The sequence below is a fragment of the Hemicordylus capensis genome, chromosome 1, assembly GCF_027244095.1.
Source record: "Hemicordylus capensis ecotype Gifberg chromosome 1, rHemCap1.1.pri, whole genome shotgun sequence".
In the NCBI taxonomy this organism is placed as follows: Eukaryota; Metazoa; Chordata; class Lepidosauria; order Squamata; family Cordylidae; genus Hemicordylus; species Hemicordylus capensis.
Window position 1 is genome coordinate 237,527,800 of NC_069657.1, and position 14,068 is coordinate 237,541,867.

Genomic DNA, 14,068 nt, shown 5'->3' on the forward strand with positions numbered 1-14,068 from the left:
GCACTCGAACTGGTCAGAATGGCAGACAATGCATCTGATGAGGAGGATGGTCTCCCAACAAATCAGGGCAACCCTACCTTGGCTGATGATGCACCCGGAAACCAGGTGAGCACAGCTGGGAGAGATTTACATCTCCCCTGTCATCCAGCCGTAATGCACACCAGGTCTCCGTAATGCATGCCAGGTCTGCATGCTCATTCAGTTGAACCTCCTGGATTGCTGTGGTATTTGTATTTATGGACCTGGCATTTAATAGCACCAGCTTCAGGTGCTATTAACACAAGGTGTTTTACATACTTGTTATGAGACCATTCATTTATGAAAATAAACACTTAAATCCGTGACCTTGCTAGTTTTCTAGTGATTTTCCATTTGCAGTCTCTATGCACACGCGGCAGCCATTTGCATGGTGGTGCTGACCATGCAAATGGCTGCTGCGCATGCACAGGGGCCAGAAGAGCTCAGAACATTTCAAGTGTTCCAAGTCGGAATGGGGTTATTCCATCCCAAGTTCAAACAGGCCCTTCATTTGAAGGGCATTCTGTTCCAAGCTTGGAACTCTTGAAACAACAGGTTCGCAGTTGGAATGTTCCAACCACAAACCGGTCTGCACATCCCTACTGCTTTACTCTGGAACAGAGGAGCTGCATGTGCGCTTCCTTTGCTGCAAGCATACTTTTAGAATGTCAGCCAGTATTACTGAGTGTTCAAAGGACTTCACATATATCACGCCGGTAATCCTTATTGCAGCCTTCTAAAGTAAGTAAAAATTACTCCCACATTGCTAATGATGGGGAGTGGGGAAGTGTCTCAGGCTGAGATATGAACAGATCTTTCCATCAAATGAATGAGCAAGTTTGACTGCTGTCCTTATTTGTGAAATAAATTTCCCTTTGAGAAAGACTGGTGTTTGACAAACATTGGGAATTAAAGATACCTTTCTTTGGCTACACAGCAGGTACTTCTGCAGTATTTTCATAGCTCTTGAATCCCTTTTGTTGCATCTATAAGCTGAAAAGTCCTGGTTCAAATCCTACTTCCCCTATGAACTCATCTGGCAGCTGGATTTGCTCACCCATTTGACAGAAAAAGGAAATAAATAAACAAACACACACACACACACACACACACACACACAACCCTTAGAAGCATACCATGTGAACATAAGAACAGCCCTGCTGGATCAGGCCCAAGGCCTATCTAGTTCAGCATCCTCTTTCACACAGTGGCCCACCAATACCACTAAGAAGCCCATAGATGAGGTGAGGGCACGCCCTCTCTCTTGTTGCTGCTCCCCTGCAGCAGCAGGGGATACCCTCCCCTCTAACTGGTATTTAGAGGCATCTTGTTTCTGAGGCTGGAGATGGCCTATAGCTACCAGACTAGTAGCCTTTGATAGACCTGTGAAGGCAGTATAAGTGCTCAAAACAGATTAGCGACTTGTTTGCTGACAGACAGTAGATACAACTGTCATACTTATTTGTGAAGCAATGTTTCCCTTGAGAAGGATGAGTTCTTGGAATGTATTGGGAATTACAGATACTTTTTAGTTTACAGCATTTCCCCTGTACTTTCCTACTAACGACACATGCTTTTAACCACTGTGCTAATCCAGGTTTTGTACAGTGCTTATAAGAACACTGAATGGTTAGTTGTTGTGAGTGAAATCCTACTGAAAATAATGAGAATGAAACTATTATGGCATGGCTTTGCAGAAGTTCTTCCACGTGCCAATTCCCTTCAAAAGAAGAGCCTATCTTTTTTTAATAAAAGTGTTATTCCTCTATAGAGCTGTCCTTTGTGTGCTTGAGAACCTGTGGATTACTTTAAAAATCCCACTGAAAGGGGGCTTTAACTGAACTGTTTAATGACAACTCAGGTTAATTACACTGTGAAGGCCTTTTGCACATATGCTCACGGCACACACTATACCAGAACTCTCTTTTCCCTCTTGCTTAAACAGTCTTTCTACTCCATTCAGGGTCAGGGTTGCATCCCTGAGATTGATAGTTTGACTCATTTTTATTATCAGAAGGCGCTTCAGCTCAATTTCCATTTGCACTTGCGAACTGTGCTCAGCAAACTCTATTTTTCTTCCTATCCTCTCATCTGTGAATAAGCACTTCACTGCATTAAGCTTGGAAGAGAGCGTATTTAGAACATCTCTGCACATTGATTCAACTCATTCCAAGTTCCCTTTCTTTTGTTTTGTCAGCCATGTCCTGAAAGAAAAGCAGCTGCCACAGCACATATTTGACATAAAACAGTTGCAGGTAGCAGAGCATTTTCACTCGAAACTGTGTAGCTGAAGGCATTGTTAACATAATACACAGAAGTCTGCCTCTCACTTACTGAACAAAATGTTTGGCAAGATGAGTATCATTAGTGTTCTCAGGCAATTTCCAATATACTGTACCACTCTTCACAGGGGCCCTTCCACCCTGCTTCTGCTTTATGAGAAAAGATTATGCTGTAGTAAGTGTCATGATTACATTTATTGGTAATTCTTAAGGTTTTAGGAAGCCCAGAAGTTGTCAGAAATGTTGGTGTCATTACGCTTGTTTTAGACATTTATTTGCCCAGTTTTGAACCTGCCCAATAGCTCAGGATGTCTTTGGAGACCCTGCTGCCCCACCACAAAAGGGTGAGGCAGTGAATTATGAGAAGTTGCAGAGTCTTTTAAATTGATGACTCCCAAACTATGGAAACTGACCTGACCTCTCCACACTTACTTTTTCGGGAGGCAGGTCAAGGCCATTCTTTTGTCCCCACACCCCAGCCCCAAGGAAGACTCAGACACATATTACTTGGGTATAAGGGCCACAACTTTATTAAATCAGATTGAATTAGTGAACTGGGGGGGGGGGGGTTGCACTCTACCCCACAACAGTGCGGGCCTAACAAAGACCAGGTTCAGACATCACTGTCCTCCCGCGTGCCTTAAATGGGCAACACACCCTGACTCAGGACAGAAGCTGGTAAAAGCCGCTTCATCCCCTTCATAATCAATCTCACAAGGTTCAGGACAACTTCTAGGGCTTCGCACCACCACCCCGCACCATGCCACGCAGCCATTGAGGTTTGAGAAGCCCTGAAGCAGGTTTCATGGTGAATCAATATCCCTGAGCCGCAAAGCTTCTAGGGACTGATTGACAAATCAACCCGTTTTAACTGCCCAAGGGTGCTCACCAATTTCCAACCCTACTAAACCACCACCCAGCCTGCACTGCTCCTGCCCAGCTGTGCCTTAACTAACTAAACTAGGAAAAAGAGAACGGAGTAGGCAAAAAGACTTCCAACCAGGCCAATTTGTTGGGCACCAAAAATTCCTACTCGGCCCCCAAATGGACAACCAGCAAAAGCCCACTCTGCACTGAGGGATGGGAGGGAGGGGAAGACAAACAGGGCCGAACTGAAAAGTCTGTGGTGGGAAGCCATGCACGCAATGAGCTAGCCCCGCCCCACTCCCACCCCAACCAATCAGGGGAGGCCTCAGGGCTATCTGGTGAGTGGGGTGAGACAAAGAACCCTCCCTGCAGCACAAGGCCTGGGGAGGGGCATTTTTTTTGTTTTGTTTTTGAAGAGTCAGGGGGATAGTTGGATTTCATTTCTTTTTAAAATCATGTCTGCTGCTTTATTGTTCTTCTTGCTCCTGTTGCTTTGCCTGATGTTTCCTCTATTGTTTTAGGTTGTGTTTTTTTATGTAGCTCCCTTGGGGATCTTTTTAGGTGCAAAAGCAGCATGTCATTATCTAAAATTTTGAGGGGGGAATTAAATCAAGCACACCTTTGTGGGAAACATCTTTTACCAGTAAGTGATGGAAACAAGGATGGCATTTCGAGATATACTAATGGCACTCAGTTGTCTTTGACACTGCCTAGTAAATGTCAGAACATTTGGGCAATCTGGATCTTCTATAATCTTAACATCTTTTAGGATTCTTTTAAAATCTTCAAAATATATTTTAAGATAAGAGGATGCTGTCCACTAAATGCCAACAATATGACAATTTTTAAGATTAAAAAGATCTTAAAAGGATGTTTTAATCTTAAAAATTACCAGTAAACATCAACCATCAAATTTATGATGGTTTAGTGGCCAGCATCGTGACTGACTATGTGTCCACATGCTAGGAAGAAGTATTCCCACTGTGGGGAGCTTCCAGAGCCTCGCAGCAGTTATTGCACAGGAGGGACAATTTTCACTATTTCTCTCCCCTGGAATTATACAATATGAGGTATATGACCCTTCCACATGATCTTTCAGTCCTATAAACAGCAGATGCATCCAGGTTACATAGCTGGCACTAAACACTGTAGACTTGGATATGAAGGAAGTCAGACACATTCAATGAGCACATCTGAATGTGAATTACCTACAGAGAACAACAGCATCACAGCTACTACCTTTCAAGGCCTTATACAGCAAAACCCAATTTTCCAGTTAAGAAATCACCTGTCCTGGCACTGCAGGGAGACTGTTCAAACCATTTAAAGGGTTCAATTTGATGGTGTTGCTTTTCAACTTGGGACTTGAGCCTTAAAAGTCCTCAGGATTGCTCAATATTAGATCTTAAGGCATGGTCAACCATGCCATCAGGTACACCTGAGCATCAGCAGCGGTAATGGAAAGGTCTTCATTTCACTACACTTGCTTGGTGCTGACTGCCTGGCTTGCATCAGATGGATCTGATGCAAGCCAAGAGGGAGCCAGAAAGTGAAGGAAAAGAATTACTGCCCAGAGTGAATTCAGGTAAGAAAGTTTCAGAAGGAGAAGGCAACTAAAAGGGAAAGGAATGAGATAACCCAGAGTGGTATTTGTACATATGTGAGTGTGTGTATGTAAGAGAGAGGTGGGGATGGCTACTGCCTTAGATGGCTGAAAAAGGTGATTAGACCATTCATGAAGAACATGTCTATTAACATCGGTGAATCATGACAGCCAAATTGATCCTCAACGTGGAAAAAACAAGGAGAAAGTTGCTTGGAACCATCTGTGTTCTGTTTCTTGGAAGCATCTGGCTAGTCATAGTTGGAACCAGGATGCTGGACCAGATGGACCCACTTTGCTCTGTTGGGTTCTTCTTATGTTTTTATAAAAACAGCCCTGCTGGATCAGGCCCAATGCCTATCTAGTCCAGCATCCTGTTTCACCCAGTGGCCCACCAGATGCCTATGAGAAACCAACAAGCAAGAGGCGAGGGCATTTCTCTCTTGCTGTTGCTTCCCTGCAACTGGTATTGAGAGGCATCTTGCCTCTGAGGCTGGAAGTGGCCTATAGCCACCAGTCTGGTAACCATTGATAGGCCTGGCCTCCATGAATTTGTCTAAGTCCTTTTAAAGCCATACAAGCTTTAATGGCCATACATTTCTTTAATTAAAGAAATGGGATTATCTAGACCCATTTCAAACTGGTTTTCGGGTGGGCTATGGGGTGGAGACTGCTGTGGTTGGCTTGATGGATGATCTCCAATTGGCAATTGACAGAGGAAGCGTGACTCTGTTGGTCCTTTTGGATCTCTCGGCGGCTTTCGATACTATTGACCATAGTATCCTTCTGGAACGTCTGAGGGTGTTGGGGGTGGGAGACACTGTTTTACAGTGGCTCCGCTCCTACCTCTCAGATAGATTAAAGATGGTGTCGATTGGAGACTGTTGCTCTTCAAAATCTGAACTTAAGTATGGTGTCCCTCAAGGTTCCGTACTTTCTCCAGTGCTTTCAACATCTACATGAAACCACTGGGAGAGATCATCAGGGGATTTGGAGCTGGGTGTTACCAGTATGCTGATGACACCCGGATCTACTTCTCCATGTCAACTTCTTCAGGAGCTGACATATCCTCCCTAAATGCCTGTCTGGAAGTAGGAATGGGCTGGATGAGGGAGAATAAACTAAAGCTGAATCCAGATAAGACAGAGGTACTTATTGTGCAGGGTCAGAATTCTAGAGACAATTTTGATCTGCCTGTTCTAGATGGGGTCACACTTCCCCAAAAGGAACAGGTTCGCAGTCTGGGAGTACTTCTGGATTCACACATCTCCCTGGTTTCTCAGGTTGAGGCGGTGGCCAGGGGTGCTTTCTATCAGCTCCGGCTGATACACCAACTGCGCCCGTTTCTCAAGATCAATGACCTCAAAACTGTGATACATCTGCTGGTAACCTCCAGACTTGACTTTTGTAATGCGCTCTATGTGGGGCTGCCTTTGTACGTAGTCCAGAAACTTCAGTTGGTTCAGAACACGGCAGCCAGGTTGGTCTCTGGGTCATCTCGGAGAGACCATGTTACTCCTTTACTGATGGAGCTACACTGGCTGCCAATAGGTTTCCGGACAAAATACAAAGTGCTAGTTATAACTTACAAAGCCTTAAACGGCTTAGGCCCTGGGTACCTAAGAGAGCGTCTTCTTTGTTATGAGCCCCACCGCCCATTGAGGTCATCTGATGAGGTCCTTCTCCAGTTACCGCCAACTCGTTTGATGGCTACACAGAGACGGGCCTTCTCGGTCACTGCCCTGAGACTGTGGAATGCGCTCCCTGCTGAGATACGATCCTCCCCATCTCTGGCAATTTTCAAAAAACACCTGAAAACCCTTCTTTTCACCCAAGCTTTCTCAGCTTCCTAAATTGTGGGAGTTTTAATTTCTGGTTTATTTTAAAATTCAATACCCGATTTCGGGGTTTTGAATCACTGTAATAGTTTAATTGTTGTTTTAAAATGTTTTTAAATTAATTGTTATATTGTTTTTTAATTTGTTTTAGCTCTTTACTGTTTTAGTGGTGTGTTTTAAATGTAAACAGCCCTGAGCCATTTTGGAAGGGCGGTATACAAATCAAAGGGCGGTATACAAATCAAATAAATAAATAAATAGTGGCCATCACTACATCCTGTGGCAGAGAATTCCAAAGATTAATTATGCACTTTGTGAATAAGTGCTCCCTTTGTAGATCCTAAATTTCCTGGCCTTCAGCTTCATGGGATTCTAGTGTTCTGGTTCTAGTGTTCTGGTTCTAGTGTTCTGGTTCTAGTGTTGTGAAAGAGGGAGAAAAATCTTTCTCTGTCCACACTCTCTGTTCCATGCATAATTTTATACACCTCTATCATGTCTCCCCATAGTCACCTCTTTTCCAAACCAAAAAGCCCCAGATGCTGTAGCCTTGCCTCATATGGAAGGTGCTCCAGGCCCCTGATCTTCTTGATTGCCCTCTTCTGCACCTTTTCCAGTTCTACAATGTCCTTCTTAAGATACAATAAGCAGAACTGCACACAGTACTCCAAATGTGGTCGCACCATAGATTTGTATAAGGGCATGATAATACTAGCATTTTTACTTTCAATCTCCTTCCCAATGATCCCTAGCTCAGAATTTGCCTTTTTCGCAGCTGCAGTGCACTGAGTCGACACTTTCAATAAGCTGTCCACCATGACCCCAAGATCTCTCTTCTGGTCAGTCACTGACAGCTCAGACCTCAGCAGTGTATATATGAAGTTGCGGGTTTTTGCCCCAATATGCATCACTATACGCTTGCTTACACTGAACTGCATTGGCCAATTTGTCATCCACTCACCCAGTTTGGAGAGATCCTTTTGGAGCTCCTCACAATCTGTTTTGGATTTCACTACCCGAAATAATTTAGTATCATCTGCAAGTTTGGTCACTTCACTGGTTACCCCAAGAGTTCTAAGAGCAAACTCAGGTGGGATAGTCAGGTTCATAGGCATGTAGTAGTATCTTTATTAATTAACAGAAAAAGATATTTTAAAAGACAAAATGACCCCGTAGCTTTCAGGACCTCGGATTCATGTGTGTGGAAGTGTTTTCATCAGGCCTAAAGCATGAGGAGAAGGGTTTAAATGCCTCCTCCTTGCTAGGGATTCGCGAGCCGGCTTGCACTCGAACTGGCGCATCTCGAGGGCTCGCCCTCAAGCCAGACCAGGCCCAGTTCGGCTCGAAGTCTAGCCGAAACCACTGGGCCAGTACAGGGCCAGTTTGCTGTTGTTGTTTTTTAAATGATGAATTTACCACCATTGTCTGGCTCCAGAGAGGGTCCTGTCATGGCTGTGGGGTGGTCTCCTGATGTCTCCCTTCCCCCACCGGCCCCTCCCAGGTTATTTCCGGCCTGCTACGGGCCTCTCTGCAGCAGCAGCAGCAATTTTGGAAGCCACCACAAATTCCTAGTGGCCATCTGCGTGGCCTGGATCATGCATATGCAGCAGCCTCCAGAATGGCCACCGCAGCCATAGAGATGTCCATAATGGCTGAAAACTGGCCCATAACAGGCCAAAAATGGCCTGTAATGGGCTCAAAATGCCTGGGGGGAGGCCAGTGGGGGGGGGGGGGACATCAGGAGAACACCCCCACACACACCATGGCTACAACAGCACACACATATACCCGGAGTCTGGCAATGGTGGTAACTCCACCATTTTTTTCCTTAATTTTTTGTTGTTGATGTTGCTCCCACCCTGAGCTAGGCCCAAACCAGTTCGGACTAGAGCCGGAAGGGCCTGGCTCTCGTGTGCACAGAACTGGACCAGACCTGATTTGATTCGAGTCTGGTACTACTCAAACCGAACCAGGTTTTCCGGTTTTGTGCACACTCCTACTCCTTGCACACCACATTCCTGATTCTGATTTGGCTCCTGCAACTGTTATTTTAGTTAAGAAAATAAATAAATTTAAACCTATATGATGTGTTAAGCATCACATCTGATTTGACCCAGAGACCAATTCTATCTTGAAACTGTAAACAACATATTCAGGTGAGAGATAATGTCCTATACTGCATAAGTGACTATCCAACAGAATAATCTTTCACTATCTCTGTGTCCATCTAAGGTCCATTTGCTGAGTCAGTCAATCAAAATTTTATTAGTTCACTGACCATACACCAGTTGCTGAGCCTGAAAACTGCATTCTCCAGGATAGTATGACATTATCCTGATTCTTTTGGTCTGTACAGGTAAGTGCAGGCAGTTCAGCTTGTGCTGGCAAAAATGACTTACCTCAAAACATAGGAAGGTCTCAACAAGCACGGGTAGCCAGCCAAGTTCGCAAAATCAACAGCATCTTCCTAAAAGATTGGAAAGTTGTTTATTTGGATGGAGAGAGAGAGAGAGAGCGCACAGCTACTTTCTTAATAGTATTGTGGGGGGGCAGATTTTGACATCTTTAAAAATGTGAAGTTTGCATAAATTGGTCTCCCTCTCTTTGTAATATTCATATTTTTGAGGAATTTTCTTGGTGGGTCACAAGGTTTCTGCAAGTATGACACAACACATTTAGGCAGCACTTAATGGATGAGCCTATATGGTGACAAGACCCACTCAACATCAATGGAAACAAGAATACCCGGTATCCACAGAATAAGAAAAACGTTCCTTTAATGTTAGAAGCTATCCACCAGCAACACAATGTTTAAAACATCGTTTTAAAACCCCACTATCTCCAACTCAGCATCCAAATACCACTGACTCAGATGACATGGTCCTCTGCACCACCAAGTAAAGGATGCCCTAGTATATTATGGCTCCTGAGACCAATTCAATCAGTAAGGTTGCTAGATGTTTGTTTACATTTACATTTTTATATGACCTTTTGTTAGAACATCAGTATAATGGCCTATTTCTCATTAAGATAATAAACCTGTGTCTGTATACTCAGTCTGCAGGTACAGGCTCACATGATGGAGTGCTCCTGCTAGAATGCTCCCCTCCACATAGAAAACTAACATGACAGGAGAATCTTTCTAGCCTCGTCTTCTCCCCAGTATGCTGGTTCTCCACGAAAAAAGTGGCTTTTCCCCCCATACAAGGAAGAATCCAGTCATGTGAGTTCCCACCCAAAGTCTGAAGAGGTACAATCCAGACACAGTTTTCACAAACTCAGTGACAGCTAGGTCATAATGTTGCTTGTTTTTTGGGGGGGGGGCGTTGCTCCTACATTTTTGATAAGAAATGACTGCATCTTTTCAAATACAAAAGCAAAATTAATTGTGAATATTGGCTTAAGCCAATCACTGAATACAGATTAGAAGTATGTCTATTTACCAATGAATTAACTGCTTTCCAAGATGCCTGAGCCACCTGCAGTTCATCGAGAACAGCTGAGAAGACAGAACGGTCTTCTGCTCGGTCAATCTGTAGCGGGTTGGTGCCCATAATTTTCACTCCATTTCTGTAAAGTGGCACGGCCAGGTTATTTGGAATCTGCCCTCCTACAGAGATGATGCAGCCATCACATTCCTGTGGGAATGAGAAGTGTGAGACTAAAAAGCATGCTAATGATCTTAATGCAACTCATTACCTAACCATGCATCTATTAGCATGATTAGAAGCAAGGAAGAGAGAATGGTTTGGATACAGACAAAAGTGAGGTTACTTCTGCTAGAACACAGCTTTTCAGCATCCCCCTTCAGGCAGCAGGCCCCCCACCATATTCTCCTGAAGGTCAGGGACATCTGGAGCACCATGTGGTATTAGGGGCTGCTGCTGCAATACAGGTCTAGCTCCCAAGCCCTACTTCATCACTCTCCCCTCCCAACAAGCTGTAGGATAACAGAAGAGCTCTCTCTCTAGTCAAACACTGGCTCACCACTAGGGCTGTGCACAGAATGGGTTCTGCGTTCCATTCCAAGCTCAGAATAAAACACAAAATGACCCGAACATTCCAACTGGAACACCAAGATGACCCGATGTTTCCACGAAACATGCCTGTGCCATGCAGAATGTTCTAAGTATCCCAGCTGTAAAAAAAATTAAGATAGTGAGGGCAGCGCTGGGGGTGGGGTGGCGAGAGGCACCTTTAACATTAAAGTAATTAAAGTAAAAAGCTTTTCTCACCAGGGATAAAGCGCTGGGCCAGAGAGGTGCTGCCGCCATACAGGATACTGGCTAGATCGCCGCGATGGCAGAGTGCAGGGTAAGAAATTTGATTATTTCAATGTTAAAGGTATCTCTTACCACCAACACCCCATGCCACCCTCACTACCTTAATTTAAAAAATAAAATAAAAAAGCCGTTCCAAATGGAGCAGCCCAAATGGAACAGGCTTACTCCATTCCAAACTTGGAACAGGACCCCCTTTTTAGGGGTATTCTGTTCCAAGCTTGGAACACTCGAAACAGCCCTTTCTGAGTCGAAATGGTCCAAGTTCAGCACATTCTGCTCATCACTACTCACCACTACTGGTGTCAGGTCTGAGTGGGTAGCAAGTTTTAAAAAGAAAGGGAGCCTCCCCTTCCTTAATCAGATCAGGAACACTGGCCTGTGAGTGAACGGCCAAAATCTCTGGTTGAGATAGGGCAGCTGATCTTATTCCTGAAAATGTATGTGTACTCACAAAGTCAAGCTTGGACTCTTTTTACCTGTTTTCTATGAGGACAAAAACCAGTACTGGACAGACAATATTTACTGGATTACAGTTCATTTAAGTCTGCCCAGGTAGGAAACAGTCAAGATATCAAGCCTTTTAGGAACAATATGGCAAAGAAAATACATTTCATAGGCATTTTGCAATTTTTTGAAAAGTACAAAGATGGTGAACTCACAGCCCTATGCAGGCCAGAAATCTTCAAAAATCACTGCAAAGCTATCAGAGAATCTTTATAAAAGTTATCATGTTATCGAATGCATGCATGTATGTGCATACACACATACGCGCGCGCGCGCGCGCACACACACACACACACAATCCCAGATGTCCTCTGGCATCTGAAAAATGATATTAGCACCAATGGCATTCTCCCTATGCATAAAATTAAGCATGTGTGTAATTGCTTTCACAATCAGAGACCAAAACTAAGCTCAGCAAGGGCAGGACAATTTGAGCCATAAATAACTGTGAAATCAATTAAATCAGCTTGTAAATATTGCCCAATATGTCATCTTTGGAAAATCATTCTATATTTATTTGGCATTCATTGCTGAACCGTCTGCTAGAAACAACAACACCGTTCAAAACACAATGCCAGGATCTATAACAAGCCACTTCAGGAAGTGCCCAGCCAGAGGTGACAATGAGACTGACTTTGCAAAATGTTTGGCTTGTTTTAGGAGGTCTTAGCCTTGCATCTTTTGAGTGTTTGGGTTGTTGTTGTTGTTGTTGTTGTTGTTAATTTTACCTCTTCTTGGTAGATGTCCAAGATCCTCTCCAGTGACAGTTCGTCAAAGTACAACCTGTCACACTCATCAAAATCAGTGCTCACTGTCTCTGGATTGCAGTTTACTACAACTGTCTTTTTGCAGAGTTGACGCAGTGTTCGGATGCAAGAAACAGCACACCAGTCAAATTCCACACTGCTCCCTGACAACAGAAGAATAAAGCTAGATCAAGTTTTAAAAGAATAGCACTGTGTGGAAAGTTTTTTTGTTTTTGTTTTTAAATCACATGTCAAGGTCTGGGTAGGAAATCTAATCGCCCCCATTAAAGGCTGGAGATTTTCAATCATACCACGTGCATTTTCAGTCACTGAAACAATATGCAAATATCTTTGTTAAAAGGAATAATTTTCAGCCATAATTTTGAACTACTGAGTGATCAACTGCGTAGCACCTTTATGGAACTAGTTCATGGGTCTGGTTGGAAGTCATTCACATACATGAACGTGAGTTTGGAATGCACTGCCCCAGGAGACTCGCCTGGCTCCCTCCCTGCCTGTGTTTAATATGAGGCCAAGACACTGCCATCCAGGGAGAAGAGCTAAACACTGGGGTGACTGTATTCCTTTGCAGCTGATGTTCTATCTTATGCCTCTGCTGATGTACTGATCGTTGTAGGTTTTATTCCATTGTTAGGTTTTATTCCATTATTCCACCTTGAATGTCCTCTAAGGACAGTAAGGCAGAACATTTTAATTATGTTTTGAGGGAAAGGTCTGTAGCCAAATTTATCAAAGAAGTCTTTGGATCCATGTAGATGAATTCTTAACTATAGCTAAGAGATCATGAATAAAACTTGAAATCCTGACTTCTTACTGGTTTCATTTTATTACTGATGACATACGAATCCTGGTTAGCCTTAACTGGAGTTAATGTCAGCACTCGCTGATATTTATTATTATTTCTTGTTTACACAGTCAGACAGGTGTTATTGACTGGTTTGTTTTATCCAGACATCGAGTCCTTCCCAAGGACCTGGGATGGCTGAATTTTATTGTCAACAAGTGATTTTCGCCCATTAAATAACGGGCGCTAGTAAGCGCTCCGGGGCCCCCGCCGCCATTCCCCCTCCTGCCGCCAGCCTCCATGCCGCGGCCAGTCTCCCCGGCCGGGCAAGGGCCCCAAAGTCTCCCCCCCGCCCGGCTTCGGCGGCGCCGCCAGGCCTTGGCAGCGGCTCCGCCGCCACCTTGGCCGGCTTCCCCCGCCACCTCTTCCCCCTGCCTGGCTATGCAGCGGCCGCTTCTCCTCCCAGCCATCATGGCCACCTGGTCACTGCGGTCGTGACTCCCTCGGCACTTTCTGGGCATGCGCGGAGTGCATGCCCAGAATGGCCGAGGGAGGCACGGACACACGCCTGGGTGTCCACGGACGGACACCAAGGCTTTTATTAGAGAGGATTGTTATAGATATTGTCACAGAATATAGGCTGTTCCTAGTAAAGCTGCTTTTTGTAATTGGCTGATGGTGATTTCTGTCTTTTTATTATTTATTATTATTATTATTACTACTACTACTACTACTACTACTACTACTACTACATTTATATCCCGCTTTTCCACCAAGGAGCCCAGAGCGGTGTACTACATACTTGAGTTTCTCCTCACAACAACCCTGTGAAGTAGGTTAGGCTGAGAGAGACATGACTGGCCCAGAGTCACCCAGCTAGTATCATCATGGCTGAATGGGGATTTGAACTCCGGTCTCCCTGGTCCTAGTCCAGCACTCTAACCACTACACCATGCTGGTGAAGGACTGGAATATTGTGAAGGACTAGAATTTCATGCAGGTGAAGTGGGGAAGAGCTGATTCCATGTTACATGTAAATGAGCCTCAACACATGACAAAACTAACCCAGGTTAGTGGCAAACTAACCTGGATTAGCTGGAGGCCAAACTCCCAAACCCAGGCTAG

At 44.4% G+C, this 14,068-nt stretch overlaps 1 protein-coding gene and 1 long non-coding RNA gene across 10 annotated transcripts in view; one reads left to right on the forward strand and one right to left on the reverse strand.

Moving 5' to 3' along the window:
- Positions 1-14,068, reverse strand: part of CPS1 (carbamoyl-phosphate synthase 1) — a 175,815-nt gene that overhangs the window by 54,574 nt on the left and 107,173 nt on the right. For all 9 annotated transcript variants that reach the window (XM_053283405.1, XM_053283401.1, XM_053283406.1 and 6 more), the window contains 3 exons: positions 12,121-12,302; positions 10,049-10,243; positions 9,005-9,072 (listed from right to left, as the gene is read on the reverse strand). In XM_053283405.1, the coding sequence (XP_053139380.1) occupies positions 9,005-9,072; positions 10,049-10,243; positions 12,121-12,302 (445 nt within the window). The remainder of the gene's footprint in view (positions 1-9,004; positions 9,073-10,048; positions 10,244-12,120; positions 12,303-14,068) is intronic.
- On the forward strand, positions 631-10,909 carry LOC128339458 (uncharacterized). The gene is made up of 3 exons (XR_008313043.1): positions 631-759; positions 9,663-9,828; positions 10,844-10,909. It is a non-coding gene; the product is annotated as an uncharacterized LOC128339458 (long non-coding RNA).